Source organism: Microtus oregoni, unplaced genomic scaffold, assembly GCF_018167655.1.
Source record: "Microtus oregoni isolate MIOR12 unplaced genomic scaffold, Mior012 000046F_ref0000063, whole genome shotgun sequence".
NCBI lineage: Eukaryota > Metazoa > Chordata > Mammalia > Rodentia > Cricetidae > Microtus > Microtus oregoni.
This window is the reverse complement of record NW_024543220.1, coordinates 2,621,548-2,646,592: the sequence shown is the minus strand read 5'-3', so window position 1 is coordinate 2,646,592 and position 25,045 is coordinate 2,621,548. Positions and strand designations below refer to the sequence as shown.

Sequence of the window (25,045 nt, the reverse complement as noted above, 5' to 3'; positions counted from 1 at the left end):
TAATTAGTTAAAGATAAAAGTCTATATTTTTTAAAGTAGTCTAAGTGAAATAAATAAATCCTACTACTAGATAGAAATACTACTACTAGAAATAAATAAATCTTCTACTAGACTTTTTTGTTTATTTTTCGGGAGGGATTAAAGGCATGTGCCACCACCACTCAGCTCCTACTAGACTTCTTAAGGAAGAAACTTGAACAATTTTACTGAGTTCTAAGAGCTCCCACTCAAGATAAATAAGGAAGTTAAATGTAGAATCACAAAGGTGAAGCACAGAAACACTGTAGCTGAGGTCTCCTCCCTTGCTTAGCCACTAGTCCAGAAAGCCTGAGACCACCATAGAGAATCTTCACCAGAGACTCTTCAGTAGACTACTGAGAAAGTGATCAAGAGACGCATGAGTTATTAGGATGCAGTCGGTACCTCTAAAGTCTGGAGTGTCAGCTTCAGTGAACATATGAATGATGTCTACAAAAACCACTGTCCAATAGATAAAGGTAAAACGCTTTGAACAACTGTTTTAGATTGCAAGAAGTATAGCAGTCAGTTCTCATAGGAACACTCACGAATAAAAGTAACAAAAGGAACCTTATCTCAGTGTTAAGAACGTGGTAGCAATATCCAACAAATACATGGTGATTTATTTGGGTAGACATGCTTGCTTCTAACCTGGGTGTATTGCTGAGTTACAAGTTCAGGGGTTGGCCCCAGAACCATGTAGAAATCCAGAATCCCTCCTATGGTGCGGTATGTCAGAGCAGGGGTCGGCTGAAGTGTCACATCTGTAAAGATTAGAAAAAAGCCAAATTGGTAAGGAGTCATAGTTACCCTGATGGAGAATCTCTCCTCAACTTTTCCATTTTCACCCTCACTCCTGAATATCTTCCTCCTCTGCAGTGGGATCGAGATCAATTCCATGTGCCTAAAATAAATTATACAATCTCAACAACTTATATCATCCTATGGAAAAGAAGCTAAAGTGTCACACAAAATAAGGGACCATGGACAGGCAAAATTTTATACTTAATATGTGGTCTGGAGTCTTTTTAATAACTCTTGAATTGACAGATGAATGAGTGATAGCCTTTGTGTCAATGTTCCTTGCCCTTGAATGTTCTTATTTCTAGTAACAACCTAGACTCTAACAGGGTGGTCACGGTTGTCTATGGTGGCATATAACTGTGCATGTCTGTCTTACCCATGGCATTACTGTTCAACAGGAGCACTCCATGGGCATTGCCATCATCTTCCAATGCCATATAGTAAGGGTGAACACCATAGGAATTCTTCTTGTACTATAGGAAAGAACTATAAATTACAAATAAAATCCCCAATAAATTATATCCATATCACAAAGAGAACAGTGAATTTATATTCGACATTGGAGATTGGACTCACCAATGGTGTTGTTCCAGAAGCCTTGCTTGACTTTGTCTTCTACCACAAGCAAAATAATCTGTGTCCTTCACACTCTGTGCCCCCTTCACTATTGAATAAACCTATCTGAGCATTGATTACACTATGCTATCACTGTTTCATTATGTCTTCCTCAGCATTATAAATATTTGCCGGGCATAGACAGTATCTCATTAAACTTTGACCTGAACACTTAATGTAATATTTGGTAAAAGTCAATAAAACTTGTTCCACAGGAGTACAGAAATTAAATGTTTTATAAGCAAGAGAGCATAAGGTCACATGCCCTTTAGGATTTAAGAGCATAATTTTGTCAGTATGAGTAAAAGCTGAAGAATATAGAATGACTTATGGACACAAGGATTTGAATAAATTAAGATAAAAAGAACATGACTACTAATTTCATTCTTATCCTTACCGCTGGTGGCTCATCACGAGCAAACATTCCCCACATGTTCCAACTCATGTTTCTTCTGAAAGATGCGTGCTCTGTTTCCCCGAAGCCATAGATGTACTGAGACGGAAGGCGAGTAGAAATGGAAAGGAACATCTCACTGAAGGTGAAGCCAGGGAGCTGAGAATCCCAACTGCAATGCAAAAGCAGACTTCCATGCTAAGCTACAAATCACAGGCCAGAAAAAACACAAAGCACATTTCTGTGCCTAATTCACTCCAAAGCCTCCAACTTGGTGCCTAACTGGCTTGGAAGCGCCCAGTTATTGAACATCTGGATCCAGGTTCAAATGCTGTGAGATGAACCAGGTCATAACAGTGGTCACAATACAACTCCAAGTTTCCATGTTTGCATCTGTATCCTGTGGTTTGCAAGGCTAAGAGTCCTTTTTTTGAGAAGTCATGGGCTCATTAAGAGAGAGAAAAAAACACGTCTCATTCATCCTTTTATTCCCAGTTCTTAGAGCCTGGTATATCAGCTTGTGGGGAGTTATTAGTGAGTTCTACAAAACGACTGTGCAGTAACCTGTGAAACTCTCAAAATAACTGTTTTAGATTGCAAGAAATTTCCTAAAGACAGAAAAAGAATACTGAATACACAGTCAAATCAACAAAAGCTACACACAGGAAAAAAAAAACAAAACAAAACATGCACATGCAGCTGACAATCTCTACTGGGTGGGGAACTTCCTCTCAGGCAAACTCCAGACCTTCAACAGCAGGACGAGACCTGAGAGATTTTATAATTGATGACTGTCAATTCTCTTTCTCTACAGACCTCTGTCCCTCTCTCCTGCTTCTTCAGCTATTTCTTCATGATGTTTAATGGAAAACAGACTCATGATTTATGAAAGCTGGCTTGCTTATCAAGTAGTGTTTTTTGTTCTAGTTAGTAATTATATAAAACAGAACATATTTTATTTTTCTTAAATCAAATGACACATCTTTTTTTAATCTTTCATTGTTTTTTCTGAGTTAGTGACTGGCAGAAAAATTAATTTCCTAAAGAACTATGAGAAATTGATACTCACTTCGACAAACATGCTCATAATTATATGTTGTCTCAGAGATTAGTGGTTCACTTGCAGTGATTAGAAACATTACAATTAGATCGGCCATCACTTTGATTAGGACCAAATAAACAGAGCTTACATCACAGTATTGGAGCTTTTCCTTCTAATTTGGAGTCCAAATGGGTTGGTTTTAACTGTGACATTATACAGACAGTCCTCAGAGGATCCAAGTGGCTCAGCAGGAATGTTCAGAGGTACTGGGACCTCATATCTTTTGTTAGTGGGGCTGTAAATCTGGGAAGGAGAAAAGCAAGGTTTAATGGCATCTTTAGTTGATGCTAATGCAGACTGAGAGTTCCCACTGCAGAACTAAAACTGTTGGAAGGGAGTGAGCACCAGTCCCGGAAAGCAGACTCATGCTGTTCAAGGAGATGAGATGGGTTTTTAATGACGTGTGTGATGCAAATACTGATCATAACAAAAGATACAGAACTGTGGTAGAGCTAAACTCACTTCCTAACTACCTCCTCCCTTCCTGACCTTTAGGTCTGAAGGCCCCTGCCTTTGAATTTGTAAGATAGGGATTTGCATTAGCAGTCTGTTTGTTTGTTTGTTTGTTTGCTTGCTTGCTTGCTTGCTTGTGACAATCCCAGTGTAGCTTTGACTGGCCTGGAACACTCCATTTAGACCAGGCTGGCCTCCAGTTCATAAAGATCCACCCATCTCTGCCTCTTGAGTACTGAGATTAAAGGCATGTACCACCATACCAGGCCATTAACAGTCTTTTAGTGATCTCATGCGTATAAAATCTTGAGTCAAAAAATATCCATGTTAAGAACCAGCAACTGTGACATGAGGATTACCTTGAACTGCAGCATGTTTTCTGTATGGTAAATTACATTCAGTTTCAGAGAGCTGATCTTTCCAGAAAGAGAATCAGGGACAACACTTGGAGCTGCCCGAGCAGATGTTGAGTCTTCCAGAAGGGTCAGGTCCATGGTGATGCCGGTGGGCTGGTACTGAACGTTACTGGCAGCATACTGGGGAATGGTGTCGTAGAAACAGGTGGGCACTCCAGGAGTAGTGGTGGGCTAGAATAGTAGGAAGAATTCTTGGTGAGCTTCTACACAGCATTTTGAGACTCTAATTACTGAGGAAGCCAGTTAACACAGTAAGCTTCTAAGAACTTTGAAAGAGGTTGAAATGCTCCCTACAAAAAGATGAGTCCTAAGCCCTGGTCGTGTGCATGTGACATGTTGGAGATACGGTCTTTGCAGATGATCAAGTTAAGATGAAGTCATTAGGGTGGGCTTTAATCCAATATGGTTAGTGTATATGTTATGTGGGAGAATTAAGAAAAACAGTCAATCATACACTCAAGAGAACATCGTAAAGAAAAGAAAGCGGAGATCTTACATGACACAAGCCAAGAAATGGAAAACATTGGTAACAAACCACCAGAATAATGGAACAGAGCTCATTCACGGTCCTCAAAAAAGAACCAACCCTGTCACAACACCCTGGTCTCTGAATTCAAGATTCTATACCTGGGAATAATTAAATTGGAAATTTCTAAGTGAGTTAGTAGTGCTATAATAGCCATAGCAAAGGAGCCAGGTCCAATTAAACTCACACAAACACACACGTTATGTGTACATGCATTCACATGTTCTCTCTCACACACGCATGCACACACATACTCCTGTGAGGGAGTGAAGTGTGAATGATGATGGAACAGGAAGCCTAATCGGCCACCATAACCCTCAGGTAGGGTCCTCCTTGTGCCTCCTGTTCCCAGTGCACTTGCTAACCTTTTCTGTTTTTCTTCTCTTCATCATTCCCAATTGGGCAAGACTTATACTTTCAGGTTAGGTTTCCCAATAAACAAAAGCTGTTCATTTACACAGTGATGTGGGATTCTCCTCTGTATGCTGTAAATGTGTTTTATTACCATTGGTTAATAAAGAAGCTGTTTTAGCTAATGGTTTAGCAGAGTAAAGTCAGGCAGGAAATCCAAACAGAGATATACAGAGAGAGTAGGCAGAGTATAAGAGACGCCATGTAGAGGCTGAAGGAGAAAGACAGATGCTGGAACCTTACCCAGTAAGCCACAGCTTTGTGGTGACACATAAAATAATAGAAATGGGTTAACTTAAGATGTAAGAGCTAGCTGGGATTACACGTGAGACATCGGCCAAAAAATGCTGCAATTAATTTAGTTTCTATGTGATTATTCAGGTCTGGGTGGACAAGAAACAATCAAGCAGTTTCTTGCTACAACACTATTCAATTCATAGTGTATATTGTGATGGTAAGATGGTTTTACTAACATATATTGACTATAAAAATAATAAGTTTGTTGTGATATTTTTATAAGTGCATATAATCAAGTTTGTCTATATTCATCCTTCCATTACGCTCTTACTCCCTCTTCCCCTTCCTTTGATCCTCTTTATTTTCTCTAATAGTACAAAAATATGATTTCTGAATGATAAGGCTAAAGTGGCAATTATTTGTTTTAGAAGCAAAGATTTGTTTTAGAAGCAGGGTATCTGAGGGAAACACACACACACACACATCGCCTATCACAAGGAATTCAAAAAATGCCTATCATCACATCCTCATGATGTCCATCAGGTCAGTAACCTCTTCAAAATGCTTTCCAGGTGGCCAGCTACTTGGTGCAAAGTTTCTACAACTTCCTGGTCAGTAATGGACATTACCTCCCAGAGGCATCCACGTTGCTTGCAGCTCTCCTCAGAGACTGCAGGATCCTCGGGGAAGCAGTTAAACTTCTCCAGGTCATTGACTGCAAGAGTCCACTCAATGGAGAATTCTTGTCCCAGCTTCAGTCCTATGAGGTCATAGATTTCCAACACCTACAGAAAGAAATGACAATGACAAACCAGGTGACTCAGAGCTGTGGAGATAATGGCTTTGGCTGACCACCGGGAAGTCAGGACCAAACCTTTTCTCCAACATCACCTAAGAATACTTGAAACTTCTTTGATGCCTGACCTTTTGGGGCCATTGTGAAAGTATGGAATGTGGAACAATTTAGCCATGTTAAGGAGTGTGGGTCACCGTGTGTTAGTTTTAGGCTTATTATCCTTTCAGTATGATGTTTATCAGTGTAACTAATGATGCCAGTAAACAACAGATCAGTTTTACTGAGCATGCATATGAGCCAAGCACTGTGACAGTCATCTTAGACGTTATGTACATTAACTCTATAAAGTGACCCAGTGCTATGAGTACAATGGTTGTCTCCACAATACATGTCATAGCAGGCCTAAGATCTCACAAAGGGACAGAACAGCCAGGGTCAGCACCACATTCTGCTTAGAAGGTCTCTTCCTATCTTGTGGTACGTGTATTTTCAGGTGGAAAACAGTTTACCTAGGTCTTAAGAAAGTGAGCCGAGAATTCAAAGGCTCTGTGTGAGTTTTTCAGGTGAGGGAGTCACTCAGTGATCAGAGACAGCTTTTGTTTTCTCCCACTTTCTTTCTAGGTGATACTACAAAAATAGCTTAGAGCAATAGCAACAAAGAAAAACACCGACTCTGTCTCAAGGGTAATTCAAACTTTAACAAAGGATAAACTGTTAATACTCCCCAGAACCAGGAAAATTTACTGAACCTCAGTTTTACTATTCCACTAAGACTATCTTATCCTGTTTTAAATTAGCAAAAAAAGATCTTCTGTTAGGATAGACACCGACTCTTGTCTTCTTTAGCGTCCTAATGCCAGCAAGAGAAAAGATTCACACCTGAGGTCACACATTTCTCCTGCATCCTCTCAATGCTGTGGTGGCTATCTCAACAGGAAACTGTCTCTGTGAGTATCCAAACTCATGAAGGCAGGAAAAGGAAAGCTGCCAGAATCTCAGGCCAGGGCTTTCAATCAGAGTCCTGAAGGTGTAATGATCTCTCACCTTTGTTGAAGGATCGTAGCTGTAGCTTGAAATGGGGGTGGTAGAGCCATTAAGTAAGACATTAAGACCACTTGGCTCTTTGTCCATCCCCCAGATTAGGATGGCTGTAAACATGAGGTCATTGGGATCCACGTAATTGTTGTTTATAATTTTTGCCTGTAAGCGGTTCTGGGGAGGGGGAAGAAAGTCATTTTAGCGATTCGTATACACATTCAATGTCTCCTGATTCAAGTTGTCTCCTTATTTTCTGTTTTCTTTAAATTGACCAATGACCACACCTAGGATAGGTATTGTCCCAGACATCAATGCTCTCTTCCTTTGGTTAACTGCCTCTTTTCTGATTCTGTTACTCAGAAAATATCATCATGACTTACAGAATGTTTAAGTAGTGACAAAGTAAAGAAAGAGACCCAAGCAAACACAAAACCCACAGGATACATAAACATCATACACACATAAAAGTGTCATAGTAATTTTTAATTTTTGTTTTTGTATTAATAATTAAAGCTAAATTTTATGAATGTTTAATATGTGCCATACACTATGCTTAAGTATCTTGCATATATTATCCCACTTGGATGACTCAGAGAGTTGTGAGGTTGCAATTTCCATTTATTTCAGTTGAAGATAATAAAGCATAGAGAAATTAAATGACTTATTTATAGAAACAGTGCAGAAGTCAGTGGGACTAGACTCTGAGGGAGAGGGGCATATTTTAGTAAAATGACAGACAAAGAATGCAATTCCCTTCAAACAAATAGGCTCTAGTGGTATTTAACAGGATTTCCAAAACAATAGTGTGGGGAAGGGAGCTGTTTCTACAAAGGTACTGGAAAACCTGGAACTACACAGGCAAAAAGATAAACTTTGACCTAAGTCTAGTATATAGACTTGTTAGTCCATTATAGATCATAGAATTAGATAGAGATAATAAAGCTTCAAATAAACTTCCCACAAAGAGTTGTTAGAGAATATCAAAAGGCATGATCCAAGTAGAGAAAATAAGGATTATTAGGTATACTCAAATTTAAATATTTGTTTTGCGGAAGTCTTTAAGAGGAAGAAAAGGCAAAACTACATATAGAAGAAAGTGTTTGCAAACATGTTAAATGAAGGATAGGTATCACAGACATTTAAAAACCATTACAACTGAGCTGTTAATCAATGCCAAAAGCCATGCTAATGAGAACATGGACAAAGAAGTGATATTTCACCCAAGAGAGAATGAAAAGGGAAGAGAGAAATATGCAAACATTTCAAAACAATTAGTCATTGGAGAAATCAAAAAACAAGTTAAAGTCACAAGGAATAGTCATACAGAATGGGTAAAAAAAAAAGCAAAACAAAACTCTGATAGCCTCGAAAGCAAATAATTATACAGAGAACCAGCATCACTTAAATATTTGTGGTAGAACTGTAAAATACACCTTCACTCTGCATAGCAGTTCAGATGCTTCTTACATAATAAAGCATGCACTAATTTAAGATGTAGGCATGAATTTCAGAGAAATAAAAGCATATGTAGAACATGGAAACTTCAAAACATAATCACAATAAGAAACGTGAAATTTATGTTTCTTGAAAACAGTACTTACAGATGTAACAGAGAAATCATACAGAATGTACTTCCTTTCTAACACTGTGTCTGAAAGAGATGGGTAGATGGGTATGTGCTGGTTACTATGGGAAAGAAAGGAGCTGTGGAATTATATCCTCTTCATTGAGAATTCTTCTGCACATAGCTCTACTCATCCAAAAATCCTATGTTTTTTTTTTTTTTTTAATCTATGTAGAACCTTAGCGGACTTCTGATGTCACATGATACTCTGAGGCTCCATTTGTAAGCATTTAAAATATTTTGACTTTCATTATAGTCTTCTATCATGTCATACCATGAGTTTGTCAAGGTCAGTGTTTATGTCACATTCATCTCTATGTGTCTTCCATGCAGAGCAATAATGGGTATCAAGGGCTGGAGAGGTGGCTCAGAGGTTAAGCGTACTGGCTGTTCTTCCAGAGGTCCTGAGTTCAATTCCCAGCAACCACATAATGTCTCATAACCATCTGCAATGAGATCTGGTGCCCTCTTCTGGCATGGAGGTGTTCATGCAGGAGGAATATTGTATACATAATAAATAAATCTTTAAAAAAATAATGGGTATCAAATATTAATAAATTCAAATTCCACTCAGCCCTAAAGCTTATGTGTTTTAGTCATATCAAATCTTACAGCAAAAACACACAAGACCTACACTGGATATGTCTTTTCCAATGGTAACTGAAACAGTGCCTTGCTAAGCTATTAGCAAAAAGGTATTGCTTGATATTAATGACAGTATACAGAAAAGAATAATGAAACCAAATGCAATACTACTTATTTCGCTGGCAATGTCAATGACATAGAAAGGTCTATGTGTGAAGTTGATTTCAATTCATTCTATCCGGTTAATGGAACTTCCAGAATGAGTTTTAATTTTTGAAGCAACTGGAATTTCCTAAGATACTAAAACATACAATAGTGATAATGGGGTTGGTGCCTTATTGAGAAGCCTTTGACAATGATTGATTTTCATTAAGAACCGCCACTATGACTCCATTTGAAAGCTTACCTATAGACACACCATCATCCCAGTACAACTGGCCCTTTGCTTCTCGCTTATAGTCCAAGGCAACAATGAGCAAGAAGGGATTCTTCCGGCTGAGGAGGGCAATTCCAAGTTTCGAACAATGAAAGAAATGCAGAAACATATGAATTTCCTCCTTGGTTGAATGCACCCCTCGACGAATCTGCCCCTTGAGGAGTCCACCCCTTGATGCATAGGGATGAATCCTCTAGAACCCACCTCAGAAACTGAGTAAATATTAGCAGTTTGTGGAAACACAGGTGTGGGAAGGTGGCAGGGTGTGGAAAAGAAAGAATGTAGGAACAATGGCAGGGGAAGGTGGTTCCTGAAGACTAGGTCTCGGATTGTTTTAACAGTGCTTACTGGACTCTCTGACAGGCCTCTTCCTTAGTGTGCTCCAGATCCTGTCCCTTTGTAGTAATTCATTCACCCCTCGTAAAGGTGCTAAAAGTGCAGGCCGTCATCTCCACCAGTTCATGAATAACAAGCATGAACACAGAGATGCTTTCTAAGGCGTTAACGTGTAGGGTGTTGTCAGGCCAGAATCTGAACTCAAATTTTCCAGAATCTGAGCCCTGAAACTCCTACTCACGTTGACCTTTGCCCCCTACTAAATTTTTCTCATGTTTTGGGGAATGCACATTAAGATAGTTTCTGTCCCTAGGGAAACCCTCATGAAGATTATTTTAACTATTCCTATAATCTGAATTAATCCAAATTGAAGAACTATGAAACTGAGAAGGAATGTGAGACTGTATTTACCCCTCTGAAGACAATCCTGGGCCCTTGAAGTGAGGAGAAGGTTGACCACACGAGCTGTGTTCATTTGGGCCTTCTCCGTTTGGTTCTTGCTTTCCTTCCCCCAAGAAGCCCCACTGAGCATCAGCATAGGTAGTAGGAAGGCACTGCATCTTACCTTGTCTCTGTGGTTGCGTTTGGCGCCTGGATGGGAAATATGTAGCCGCCTCGAAGGTGAAGCCCTATCTTGTCGCCTGGTAATGGCATGTCTACAAATTGTTTCCTCCATTCAATAGCCAGTTGCTAAGCGACAAAAGAAAAACAGACTACATAGAGGACTTCAGGTAGGAAGGACCCTAGGGATCCTTTAGTCCAGTCGTCACCTTAGAGACAAGAAGATGGGGACATCCAAATTGAGGCTATTTCCCCAAGATATGTGGGTAGTAGAAAGCAGAGCCGAGACACCAGCCTCCCAACCTGTTACCTCTCACCATACGGTATGTTATAGTTTGTATCTTGGATGTCCCCACAGTCTTATGTGAAAGTGTTCTTCTCTGGCTCAGTAATGTTGGGGGATGGTGGAAACTTCAAGGGGTGGGGTTTAGCATGAGCTTTTAAGCCATTAGAACTTTGATCTCAATCAAATTGTAAGGCCCTGGTCTCTTCCTTTTACTCTCTGTCTCATTGTAGCCATGAAGATTTTTTGTTTGTTCCTTTGTTTTTGTTTTTGTTTTCTAAGAGTGGTTCTGCTCCTCTCCTGCTTTCACAAAAGAGCCTGCCACCAGTCCAACGCAATAGAACCCAGGACGAGAACTTCTGAAATTGAAAGAAAACGTAGAGACTCTTTCTCCGTCCTTGTTGCCTCGGATATTTGTTATAGTAACTAAAGCCGATTTACTCACTGTGATTGCACTGAGTTCGAATTCTCTGCCTCCTCAGACAACAGCCAATAAAATGACTAGTCCTAATTATCAGCACAGCAATCAGATTGAAATGATTGAGTCAGTGAGATTCGGCACACCTACTGCAGTTATTCAAATTTCTTCTGCTATGGTGTGAATGCTAATCTCCCTCTAAAGTTTATATGTTAGAACGTAATTGTGTATGTGATACTAGTAAGGGAAGATTCCTCTGGACAATTGGCTGAGTTACGACAACTCGGTGAGAAACATCCACTGATAAAGTTGAGAAAACCTTGATCTTGGACTTTGTAACCTCCAAGAACTGTGGACAATAAAGTTCTGTTGTTTATAAATTATGCAGTGTGAAGTTATGTATCATACCATCCTGAATTGATGGAGGAAGGTCATTGGCTAATAAAGGAACTGCCTTGGCCCATTTTATTGGTTAGAGGATAGGTGGGAGGAGTAAACAGAACAGAACGCTGGGAGGAAGAGGAAGTGAGGTCAGAGACTCACAGCTCTCCTCTCGGGAGCAGACGCCTGAGAGAGACGCCATGCCCTGCTCCCGGGATGAAGCTCCGACCCAGGATGGACATAGGCTAGAATCTTCCCGGTAAGCGCACCTTGGGGTGCTACACACAGATGATTAGAAATGGGCTAAATTAATATGTGAGAATTAGCCTAGAAGAGAATGGGCCAAGAAGTGATTAAAAGGATACAGTGTCCGTGTAATTATTTCGGGGCATAAGCTAGCCAGGCAGGCGGCTGGGGTGCTGGGAATGCAGCCCCGCCGCCCTTATTACTTCACTGAATGGACTAAGATGCCTCAAAACACACCCACAATCAACTCATTGTAAAGCCTTGTAAAATATCAACATGAACTCCCAAGACTTCTGTGTTAGAATTGTCTTCAAAGGTCTCTGAAATCATAGATGTCACCTTACTTACTGTCTCAAAGTCATACCAGATGGCATCTGGGATATAGGCTTTTATGTGGTCCACTCCCTAAGGAAATAAAATCAGTAAGCAATATTAGCACACATACCTCCTCATAGTTTAGAGAAGAGTTCCACAGCATTGCCCCTGGACGTCTGAATAATCCAAAGAGCCATTTGAGATCACCCTTTTATACCAGGGAAAGCACATGAACCAGAAATGCCAAATAGTTTATCCAAAACCAAGCTGTACCTAGACATTGAATTCATTTTGCTTCTGTGCTCATGCATTTTCTAGAAGTAGAGAGTTCCATTTTTAGAGTTATGCCACTGTTAGTTCAGAGTAGACTATGCCAACCACATCCATAGGAGAGCAAAACTACTTGTTGAGCAAAGTCAGATGTAGCTGAGACACTACCAGCTCAAACAGCCATTGCTGTGTTAGCTCTCTTTTTTCTTGATTTCTATGTTAGCAATATTTTTTTTAACAAGATGATCAGTATACCAGTCCTTCCCCTACACCTTACTTCTTAACTCTTGGCTATGATTGTTCCTTCCTGTACTCCACTGTTCCTCCTTACTCTTTATTTTTACTCTTATTCTGTCTTCCCATGCCATCTCCTCCCGGAGAAAAGGCTATATAGATACTCTGTGCATATGCACCACCTTACACACACCAAGACAATCAAAACCATGTCAGTGCATGGTCACATGCCTAAGAACACAGTTTAAAAGGCAATTTTTATATAGAAACTGTTTTAGTTGATGCATCATTGGAACCAAGAATTCTTATTTTCCAAACATTCGTGCTTGCTCTCATTTATATTTGCATTTAGACTTAAGTATAATCATATATACTCGGCATTTAGATTATTCAGCTATCAAACTGCAAAAACTGTAATATCCCATTCCATTATTCAAATTATAAACATACTTCATATAACACAGGCGTGATAAGGAGTCCAGGCCCCCACAAGAACTGTTCATGCACATCCCATGTGGCTGGGTCTTGATAGAACCTAGAAAACAGAGTACACCCACAGGGGAGTGAGTGCAGTTTCCAAGAGGAGACAGCAACACATCGTATGTCTTAATGGGCCTTGTTACACCAGCGAGCTAAAGGGAATTGATGATTTGGATGGGAGGCCTTGGTCTAGAAACTCACTCATGGACGAGGGGCCTTGCTACTGTCTCCCCGAGTGTGTGAGCACGGTAGAAGAGGGTGTAGAGATAGGGTAATAAGGCATAACGGACCACCAGATAATATCTTGAGGAATTCAATAGCAGAGAGTCAAGGCCAAAGGCAGCAGGGTCCTGTTCCTAGAAGGAAATGGAAGCAATTAGTGAATGTTTCTATAGTGATCAAAACGTTTCCCCTGATGAACACAGCCATGTTCTCCAGTCTGGAGAGGACGGAATACTTCCAGAACTCAATTGATCTTGTTCCTACTTCCTTGCTTTATGGCTGGAAAGACACCAAAGACTGCATGCCTTTCCCAATGTAGACATGTAAGCAAGAGGCAGGTTTCACTTACAGGTTCTTCTCAGCACACACTAGAGGAAGCCCTGAGTGACAAGAAGGTATCGCACAGGTTTCAATGGCCATAAAGGGGCCAAAAGGGATTTACTTCCCTCAGCGACACACCAATGTACTTTTGAAATCGTTTATATTTCACTTAAGAGATAACAAAAATAATTATTTCATCTAAATTTAGTTTTATAATTTTTAAAAATCCATTTACTTAATTTGCATTGCCTAACTTTGATCTACATTCTGATTTTATTTTTCCTCTAGAATTTTGTGAATTTGAAATTTCTTAGGTTTTATTTTTTGTTCTTTTGTTTGGGTTTCTTTGTTTGTTTTTTGGCTTTTTGTTTGTATGTGTGTGTGTAGTTGCCTCTATAACTATTTTAACCTTCATAGTTAGCTTCATTTTCTACACCCAAAAAGACAATGGCCTTTGTATCTTCCTTAGAATAGTAACACAACATTTAGAAAGATAGTAAGAACAGATTTTTAGCAGATTTTTATTAAAGAACAAAGGACCACTCAGCAACGAAATCTAATTTTCCTAGAAACTAGAGGTGACGCTTGCCATCAGCAGTAGCACTCACTCTGCTCACTCTCTTTGTTGTTCAGAAGATCTGAAAGATGCATATATCACATTTCTCATCCTGTATCACATGACAGAAACAGAAGGTTGGAGAAAATTATGTGAATCTATTCCTCTATTTTTCCTTATAGGAGGCCCACGTCTTTACCAAGTACAGCCATTTTATGACCCTAATGTAGAGTTCATGAAAATACTGGGGCCAAACGCAAAAGAAAATAGTATTCTTCAGCCTCCATCATCTGGCTTCCAGCTGAGTAAATGCAGAATCGTGATGGGTGTTGTGGTGTCTGACACCCTGGGATGTGTTTTGCAAGCCCGAAGAACCCAGTTCTCCCTAATTGGCTGAAGATTGACTTAAGTGCAAATCATGAGGCCGAATCAATGTAAAGTATTATTTCCATTAGATATTTCACTATTTTATGGGATTATATTTACATCAACTTCTACAACTTTAACTCATAAATTGAAGTGTGCTGAAACTACAGGCTGAGTTTTGAAGACTTGTAACAAGATGTAAGTAACTCAACTACTAATCCCTTATGCTGAACACTAGTTAAATGATAATTCTGTGTCTATATTGAGCCACACAAGATATATGTTAAGTGTCCAAATTTAAATTTAAAAGGGCATGCATAGTTCTTGTTATAATTCCATTGGAAAGGGCTAGTTTAGGAGATTCCTAGCTCTTTACCCTAGTCACCTGGGAGAGCTAAGTGATCTTATCTTCAGGAGTCATGACAGGCCATATTTTGTGAACGGCACCTACCTTCCATGCCCCAAATTCTGCTTAGATCTTCAGAAATGGTCTGTCTCCAGAACACAAATTAACAAAGGAATCCAAGAGTAAAATACTTTGAAGAATTGACTCCGCATCTCCCCACCAGAAGAGACGTGTCATTGCACAAAGTTAAGAGCCTTAACCAAAATAATCGTGAACTTACACAAATGAGCTGCTTTTTATTTTTGGCATATGTATGTGTGTATACATGTTCTCTTGTGTGCAAATATATTGTCTGAATTAGGACTTTTTAAAATTTTATTTGTTTATTTTATATACCAACCACAGCTTCCCCTCTCTCCTTTCCTCCCTCCTCTTTTCTATCCCTACCCCTACACTCCTCCTTCATTTCTATTCAGAAGGGGGAAGGCCTCCCATGGGAGTCAACAAAGCATGGCATAGCAAGTTGGGGCAGGACCAAACTCATCCCCCTTGCTCTGGACAAAGCATTCCACCACAGAGAATAAGTTCCAAAGATCCAGCACATCTATCAAGGACAGGTCCTGGTCCCACTGCTAGGTACACCACAAAAGACTAAGCTACACAACTGTCATCTATATACACAGTGCCTGGGTTTGTCCCATGCGGACTACCTAGCTGTTGGTTCAGAGTTTACGAGCTCCCAAAAGCTTAGCTCAGAAGTCTCTATGAGCTTACTCCTTATGAACTTGACCTCTCTTGCTTATATTAGGATTTTCAATTGTCATGATAAAACACTACGACCATAAGCAACTTGGGGAGAAGAGGGTTTATTTTGCTTACACATCCATGTCACAGTCAACTATCAAAGGAAATCAAAACAGGAACTCAAATCAAGAAACTTGAAGTAGGAACTGATGCAAAGACTGGGGAAGAGTACCTCCTACTGTCTCCTCATGACTTACTCAGCCTTGCTTCTCACAGAGTCTTGGACCAGCAGCCTATGGGTAGTAGCGCCCATAGTGGTCTGGGTCCTCCTATATAAATCATCAACCAAGAAATACACCATAGCCTTTCCCACAGGCCAGCCAATTGGGGCTCATCTTCCAAAATGTCTCTATCTTGTGTCAAGTTGACATAAAACTAGCAATGCACACACATACAGACACACATGTACACACATATACACACATACACATCCTTGTTTGAATGTGAGTATGGAGAGCTAAAGTTGATGCTGAGTGTCTTCCTTGATACATTTATTTATTAGGCAGGATCTTTTGCTGCACTAGAACTAACACTAACCCTAACCCCATTTAAGACAGTCTATCTAGTCTGCTTGTTTTGAAGGTCCCCTGCCTCTGCCTCTGGAATGCTGGAATCACAAGCCACTGCCACACCTGTCCAGCTTTTACCAGAACCATCCTAATGCTGTTCTTTACATTTGTGCTATGAGCATTTTATCCATTAGTTATCTCCAAGGCCGTTTTAATGGGTTTATTAAAACCAAAGCCATCAGTTTGAAATATTTCAATTGCAACTTATTTTATTAAAATAAAGAGAAAATCACGTTATTTGTTCCTGTTGCATTATAAACACCTTAAGAAGGACTTTGAACTATTTCTGTAGACTTGCCCATCAAAAGAAATATTACTTTAGATAAAAAGGATAATGGTAGGAAAAATTATGGGAAGTAATAGAGGGAGGGTCTCCCAAGCTACTCATAAAAAACAGGATGTTATAACCAGGTAAAGAACATTTTAGGTCACTGACTTAACCCTCCATAATCTTCCTTGTTCTCTCTTATGTTTAAGAAATCTTTAACATATTATATTAATATCTACGTTGATTTATTATGTAGATTATCATAATATATTGATATAATAATAGTTTTATCAATAATTTACATTAATATAAAAATTGATCTCCTGGTGTCCTATCTTGTACATGTTGATAACAAGTGATTGAAACAGCCTAGCTTTTGTTGGTGGTGCTGGTAGTACTAGGCATTGAATTCAGGGCCCCACATGTGTGTCTTTGTATGTTTTGAAACAGGTCTTCTTATGTAGGTTTGGCTGACCTAGAACTTGCAACTTTCCTCTCACCTCTGTCTGTTGGGTGCTGGGATTAACAGGCATAAGCTACCATGGCCCACTACCAGCACAGGAGATGTGCCAAAAGTTCTCATCTTTGTGAATGAGTCTTTGACAGCAATTCAATATATAAATATTCATCCTTCTTACATTTTCATCCTTATACCCTGCCGTTTGGACATGTCACTCAAGATTTAACTTCTTAAAGGTAAAGCTTCATAAGGATTTAGTTTCATGATTGAGGAGTGAAGGCCAGTATGTAGAATTTTCTATAACCCCTCTTTAAAAGCAAGTGGATATCATTCAAGAACTCTTCTCTTAGAGGAACTCACCCTGTACGCAGGGCCATTGTGATTCCTGGACAATGGATAAAATGCTCCAAGTTGCATCCATCTTCTGCAGAGTTCCTCTGTGACATTGTTTCTATAGCCACAGATGTTGGCCCCTACCTGGAGAATTAGCACACATGCAAACAAGCGATTAATAGAAAGGCAAAATGATTCACTGTATTCTTATGTAGAGAAGGAAAGAGAATCTTTTTCTGATATTATTTAACACTTAAAAGACCCCAAACTCTCAAAGCAAGCACCAGAGAAACAAGAGGATTCTCATTATAGGATACACTGAGCAAACTTTCTAGACAGGATGCTGGCATCAAAGGCATTTTTTTATCATTCAATTCCCAGTCTCCAACTTTCCTATTCACTGGTGCTTTCCTGGCAGAATTTTCTTTTCTTATACTCATAGATTTGGTTCATAGTAATTATTTCCTACCTACAGAGACTGTATGGAAGATAAACTAATGTTATAAATGTTATCATTTATATCGTTCTGTCTTCAGAACCATCTTGCAGCACACAAAGAAATTGATTTCGCCAAAACATTGACAATAAGACATGTTCCTTATCTTTACAAACACCTTAAAAATAGTAATTAAAAGAATAACAATGGATCAAGGTAAAGAAAGAGGCTTACCATGGGGATTCCAAATAAATTAAACTCAAGGATGCTGGGGATGGACCATCGGAGGTCATCCCAGGTGGCTGCATTGTTTCCGAGCCAATGAGCAGCAAATTTGCCAGACCCAGCAAAAGTAGAACGTGATAAGATGAAGTTCCTCTTGGGCGAAAAGACAGTACTCAAGGCCCTGAAAAAGAATTCAGTCAGTTGTGTGTGAGGAGATCTGTGAGCATTTAGAACCCAGTGTATTCCAAATGCAGCAATGGGTTTTTCATCCTAACAGAAAATAACAAAACCAAAGTATCAAAACCTAGGTTTGCAAACAAATCTGTCATTTTAATTGTTTCCTCCCACTTCTGAGAAAGGATTAACGTCCTGTGTAAAATAATACAGATCATTTCCAGCCTCCAAAGAAATTACTCCAGACTCTTCTACTCCTGATTACATATTTTGTGAATTCTACATCTTGTTAGATATAATTTTGGTCAGGCTCTTTTGGAGGATGATGTATGCCACACATATATCAGAGTGAGGTGGATCCTGGTCCCATATACTCTAACAGTTTTTTCCCCTTGCATCCTTTCATGCAGGCCTTACTGCCTGGTGTATAACCCTGCCTAATATAATCCTGGTTCAAGTTCAAGCCACGTCTTGGTGAGGACAAAAAGACTCTTTACCGTCATTATCTTTATTGCACCATGAATCATATATAAAAGGAATATGTGTTCAGCCTACACGAAATGAAACTGAAACAGGATCAGGAAAGCCGTTGAGAGGTTACAGTTGAGAGAAGTCATTTATGCAGTATGAACTAGACAATATGCATCCTTTTGACAGTTTAGAGAGAAATAAAACTTATTGGGGATCTTTCTATTTCTCTTCCTCCCTTGTGTGAGTCTAGCCTGTTTATGATCATTCATGGATTCTAAGAAGATGTTCCCTCTGTCAGCCTAGCCTCCTGGCTGCTGTCCCCAAACTGTTTTTTCAAGTAAAGTTGTGCTATACCTTCAGTAGATTCACACCTCCAGTTCTGATGTGCTGACCTCACTGAATAGAAAGTTTTGAATTTCGGGAGGTGAAATGCAGGTCTGAAGAAGTAATTAAGAGTGACTCAAACATTTACTTTTTAAGTATAACAGTACCTCATGTCCAAAGGCCAAGTCCATTATCTTTACTGTTTTCTAGAAATTTAACCTGCTTTCCCAAGCTAAGGCATGTCATAAAGACACCTAGTTATTACTGAATCATAGTTACTTTTTAACTATTAACCACAATTCTTGGAACATTGTAACCAAGCCAATTATAATTTTATAGCACCTTTATCACCTTTATCACACAGAGACAATGGTAGTGAAGCAATCAAGAACTCTTTTCCTTCTCACCATTCTCTGACTCATGCTACTCACTCACTCTCCTACTCAACCCTCACTCGTAGACACAAGTATCCAGCAAGGAGGGCAGAGAGGGACTGATGGGAATGTCATTACAGTTCTGTCATTGTGGAGATGAGGAAACAGAGTCTTGTTTATTTGGTTTATTTTTAAAGAAAGATAGGAAAAGGAGAGGAAGAGTGGATGAAGGAGGAAGATGAAGAAAGAGAAGCAGGGGTGGGGGAGAACAAAGGACAAGGAAGGGTAGGAGAGACAGACACCATCTGTCTGGCTTTCAACACTGTCATGACTTTTTATTATACTGGGCTGACAAGGAGAGAAAGAATCTTTGTCCAGAAAATGCATATGTTTGTATGGTAGTGAAAGCAAACCCCAAGAGGAACACTGGTTCTTGATTATATTTCTTGTCTTTTCTCATTCCTGCCTTTTCTCATTCCCTCCCTTCTTCCTCTTCTCATTCTCTATCTTTCTTCTCTCCCAGAAAATAGAAGAAATGTGAGCCCCCAACTGCTTTATATTTTATTGCTGTGATTATCATTGATATGACAATGTGTCTTAGCCAAAAACAAGTCAAAATTAAACTTACACAGAAAAACCAAACTTTATGCATATTTAAGTACTACTATATGCCAGTTTCTGTATTCTTATAATCACACAAAAACTTGAACAACATATTTATGCAAGAGAATCCCCTCTGTTGGTCACCTCCCACATTTCACCACCCACCTTACCAAACCAGAACCAGGTAGACAAGCAAAATCTTACAAATCTGTGACTCTTGACATGGTGTAGCCATAGATGCTATGGACATCATAGTGAAGGCCTGAGTAAAACTCTGTGTCCATGCAGAGGGTTCCTACCAACAGTGAGCCATCCAGGACACCTAGAAAAAAACACTCATCAGTTCGGCAATTCTCCGCTGAGCAACTGCAACAAAATAGACACCCAACCCTTTTCCTCCTAATTACTGTACTTTCACCAATCCCCGCTTGATGAAAAACCCTTTCCTCATTTTAAATGCTACTCTTTACTGCTTCCTACATTAGGACTAAGCTGAATGAGCCATTGATTCTCCGGAGCTCACCAAGCATGGTAGCAAGCTGGAGGCACCTGAGGAACCCTCTCAGGTGAACTTTGGAGCACTGGGCATTGGATCTGAGATTAAACACAAAGCACCCACTGTCTACATACGTACACTTAATCTAAGAAGACTACATGCACAGTGTTCAAGGAAGAGTGATGCAAATAGGAGCATACTCTCTTTGGAGCAGGAGATTTAACTGAATGGTAAGATGTAAGGAAAGTTATGTGTCTGGCAGTTTGTGAGATTCACAACTATGTTAATTATGAGTGGAATATTAAAATTTTCCTAAGGCCAAAGGTAGTTGCCTTTGTGGCATTGTCATGGTAACATGTACTATGTGGCCATAAAATCATGAAAATGGCTCAGTTGGGAGGGAACAAGGCTGGTCCCATGTTAATAAGCAAAGGACTCTGGGGTGGAATGAGGTGTACGTCAGAGCAAGCAGATAGTGATGTAATGAGGTTTTACACAGAAAGACAAAAAAGCAAAAAACTTAAGAAGAAGAATATTAAGAGATTAAGGAACAAAAGTAATAAATTGATCTAGAATGACAATAAAAGGGGTAGAAAACTCGGTAGAGAAGAATGAAGTTGTTAGGTGATCATGAAGATTTTGCAAAAGGTTAAATGTTTAAACTGAAAGAAATTCAGAAGCTGAGAAACAACTAAACCTTGTCTCAGGACCAAGGGTAGACTATAAAGGGTGGACAACCAGGACAAAGTTGTTAGAGGCTGTCCAGATGCCCACCCACACAGTAGTATTCTAGATGTTCAGGGGTTTGTTTGTGAAGATTAGCTTCTCTTGAATTTGACGTGTGCCTATCAGGCCAGATTCTGGCAAAAAAAAAAAAAAAAAAAAAAAGGCAACTTAAGTAAGACCCCTACTCCATCTCATCAAGTCCTCTTTACCGTCTCCTCCTTCACCTATGATGTTTGATCCAAAGGCCTTTGTCGTGGGAGAACCAGACAATGCAAGAAGCAGTATCTTTGGTCCTCAGCTTTGATTCAGGCTACACATACCTCACTACAGTGTTACTTGAATAAAGTACACACTATGATAAATTTGATACACTGAGACCCTGGGGCTTCCTTCTCCCCATACCGTAGTCTACTCTACACTGTCTATCAATAACGGCTATATCCAATAGTCAACTTTTCAGACCAGATCCAGAGCGTTAGAGGTAGTACAGCTATGGACTTGACTGGATTTAGAAACCAAGATCTGTGAGACACACTTCAGGGTTTGTCTGTTCTTCCGGGGTGGTTTAACTGAGGAGAGCAGATCTGAAGGTGGGTGGTATCATCCTATAGCCCGAGAACTCAAACTAAATAAAGAGGTTGATGTGTAGCAGTGTTCATCACTGCCTTCCTACAGGGGGTACAATGTGAACAGCTGCCAGGATGCATGATATTCCTCCTATCTGTGAGCCAGAATGATGACGCCTTCATTCCAGAAACTGTTGAAACTGTTTTTGCTGGGAATTTTGTCACAAATGGGAAAAAAAAAAAAGTGACTAACACACTTTCTCATTGGTATGCAAATGCACACATTCTTCGGGAGATAAGGAAACCATTCTTGACTTGAAATAGGAGCAATAAATAAGATATTGAAAGAGCAATTGAGGCTTAACCTATATCACTAATGAGAAAAGAGAGACATAGAAAGGAAGAAAAATATTATAGATTTACTTCAATTCAATAAAGTCTTATGAAATATTGTAAAATTCTCATAAAGTTTAAAGTAAAAAGAAAAGCTATTTTAATGCCAATCTCCATTAAACATGGAACCACTGATGTTTTAAACTATGGCTAGGGCTGGAGAAATGGCTCAGTGGTTAAGAGCACTGACTGTTCTTCCAGAGGTCCTGGGTTCATTTCGCAGTACCCACATGGCAGCTCACAACTGTAACTCCAACTTCAGGGAATCTGACACCCTCACAGAGAAATACAAGTAGCAAAACACCAATGCACACAAAGAAAAAAAAACAAAGAAAGAAAAAAGAAAATCATTAAACTGTGGCTACTAAAAAGGATGATGGAAGGAGAGATGGGAAGGAGAGGGAGGGAAACACGAGATAATATGAATTATAGATATGTAGTTTGTACCTTAGAGTTCTTAAAATTTCTTCCAGAAATTGTATGAATGCAGTGAGTTGGATAAAAGAATCTAGTAGAGCTCTTGTGGAAGGGCTACTGAGTGGGGCAGAGGTATCAGATTAGGACTTTAACCACATGCTGCCCCTTGCAGTAAAAGGCAGTCGTGGCCAGGAGGTACCATATAGTCTTGCAGATGTCTGGGGATTCATTGGGCTGGGAAGCTAATTGCTCCTGGCCAGGCTGATTGGCCCTAAAGTTACTTGACTGTGTCTGTTTCCAGGAGGGCAGGCAAACAGGAACACTTACTGGGAGTGAAAGGAGGGGAGTTCAAGTTGTTCGAATCACACCCTACATTGGAACCTTGAAGAAGTGTAGATAGTTCATCCATTTCCTTCAGAGACAAAATGCACAAGGTGGAAAATGTATTGATATAAAATTAGCTGGGCAGGAAGTGCTTATAACTAGAAGCAGGATATCCAGGTCTCCTCTTAACTGCTTTCAGCATTTTAAACAGCTTGTCCAGCTCTCCTTGGCCTTTGTATCATTTTTATAAAAATAAGAAATCTGGATTATATTGTATCAAAGTTGTATTACAGTTCTAAGTAGCACCGAGCATATTTTAATTTTATATACTTATTTAATCTACTAATTAAGATATATAATTTCAAAGGTTGATCTTTGCCTTATTTATGACTGGTGCTACTGCTTCAACATATTTTAACAGCTAAGGACAGGGTAATATTCTTTCTCTTAAATTTTCTCTATTTTATATTCTACTGGTGAACAATAAAAGATTATAATTGAGGTGAAATATATTTTTAAGATGAATTAAAAATAAAATAATGTCTAATCTTACTGAAGTTTTCAAAGATACCTCTTCAATTGTCTATAACAGAAACCACAAAGCCCTCATTAAGTTTTTTTTATGAGTAAATCTTCATAAGCTAATGTAGTAAATTTAGCAGTCATCGCCTTTAATGAGGCCATCTTACAAGCAGAAATAGAGCTAATAAAAAAAGTAATTCCTTAAGAAAACAAAGGACTTTATTAAAATGGAACAATCAGTTGGTGGCAAATGTAGAATAAGAACATGATATTTTAGGAGCCAAAATTCCTGGATGTATACTGGACATGAAACAAAAAATTTATATATTCCAGTATGTCAATCAAGGTATTTTATTATGGATCATGGATAATAGCCATAAGAAATTTTGTCTTGTCCATGTCCAATGGATATTTGAATTTGGAACAATAACTTACAATCCACACTCCATCAAACTCCAGACGGTTGTAAAATTCACTGAGCTGCTGGGTCCACCATGGAATAGAGGCTGGGTTGGAAAAGTCAGGGAAGACTGACTCTCCTGGATAACTCTGTAGAACAAAGTGCAGAGTGATGGTAGTATATGAGATGGTTCAGTTGGTCATTGATTGCTCGCTGCTATTTCATTTTACCAGAAACCTCAGATTACTTATTATTTAAAGTCAGATTTGCCTTTCTGCCAACAAAATCCAAACATGCAATAAAATACTTGCAAGGATTCAAAGGAAGGAAAAAAAGAAGAAAAGCCTACTGATTAGATGAAAGCCCATGATATACCCTTTTCTATCTAAAAATGTGTATTTTCAAACTGTAAGTCCAGTTAGCAGATGCGAGATAATGTCTTCTGAATATAACAAGGAAGCTGTACCGATGAAGTACCAACAACATGGCTGCCATAGCAAGACTTGTGCAATGACAACACCAATCAGCATGCCAAGGTGGATGGGAGAAATTTCATGAGGGCTGACTCCCACATGAAGCTACAGACGATCAACAGTTGCTGATAAAGGAAGAATCAGTCTTCCCCAGTGATGATGCCCCTGATAGGTTATCCAGTCCCAGTGATCAGCTCAAAAGACATGTACATAAGAAACACTGGATAGCCTCAGAAGATTATAGTCATATATATATATATATATATATATATATATATATATATATATATATATTCCCAAAGATTATGACTATATAATATATATATATATATATATATATATATATATATATATAGTCATGAATTTGAGAATGAGCTGAGGACAGAGAAGTTGGAGTCTGGAAAAAGAGGTGCTGAGCAGTGTAAATGTAGCCATAAAAAATTTCTCAAAAAATAAACTTTCAAAAATTAAAATAAAATTCTGAACCGTCCAAGTGTTTAATGTTTAAGAGAATGACTATGCATGCTGAATCTATTGTTAATTTAAGATTATATAAAGCTGTTTTGGGCAATTGTTATAAGTAATATGCTGATTTCATCATATAAAAAATATTTTATAAATGCTCAAATAATATTACTCGTACTCCTATCTAAAGTGTACAATGCCATGTCTCTGTCTTTTCTATATCTATGGAACTGTAAGTCTAGGCATCTTCCACAAACACACAAAGGTACATAGATAGCCAAATTATTAAACATCTGACTTACCAAAACATAAACCGAACTATAATATTCTTGCTGATTTTCTCTATAATTTTATAGATTGGGAATTTGGAATAATTTTATATTTGTATAATTTAATGGTTATATTTAAGGAAAGTGCAAAATTTAAAAAATA

At 38.9% G+C, this 25,045-nt stretch overlaps 1 protein-coding gene across 1 annotated transcript in view; it reads right to left on the bottom strand.

Moving 5' to 3' along the window:
• The window catches only part of Mgam2 (maltase-glucoamylase 2 (putative)), an 85,211-nt gene that overhangs the window by 32,672 nt on the left and 27,494 nt on the right, over positions 1-25,045 (bottom strand). The window contains exons 13-30 of the mRNA XM_041634956.1: positions 23,711-23,824; positions 22,757-22,841; positions 20,036-20,153; positions 17,895-18,066; positions 17,252-17,368; positions 13,181-13,335; positions 12,950-13,034; positions 12,029-12,085; positions 10,357-10,481; positions 9,426-9,514; positions 8,412-8,461; positions 6,817-6,984; positions 5,606-5,761; positions 3,746-3,973; positions 3,022-3,176; positions 1,835-2,003; positions 1,199-1,295; positions 670-782 (exon numbers count right to left, since the gene is read on the bottom strand). Of these exons, the coding sequence (XP_041490890.1) occupies positions 670-782; positions 1,199-1,295; positions 1,835-2,003; positions 3,022-3,176; positions 3,746-3,973; positions 5,606-5,761; positions 6,817-6,984; positions 8,412-8,461; positions 9,426-9,514; positions 10,357-10,481; positions 12,029-12,085; positions 12,950-13,034; positions 13,181-13,335; positions 17,252-17,368; positions 17,895-18,066; positions 20,036-20,153; positions 22,757-22,841; positions 23,711-23,824 (2,253 nt within the window). The remainder of the gene's footprint in view (positions 1-669; positions 783-1,198; positions 1,296-1,834; positions 2,004-3,021; positions 3,177-3,745; positions 3,974-5,605; positions 5,762-6,816; positions 6,985-8,411; positions 8,462-9,425; positions 9,515-10,356; positions 10,482-12,028; positions 12,086-12,949; positions 13,035-13,180; positions 13,336-17,251; positions 17,369-17,894; positions 18,067-20,035; positions 20,154-22,756; positions 22,842-23,710; positions 23,825-25,045) is intronic.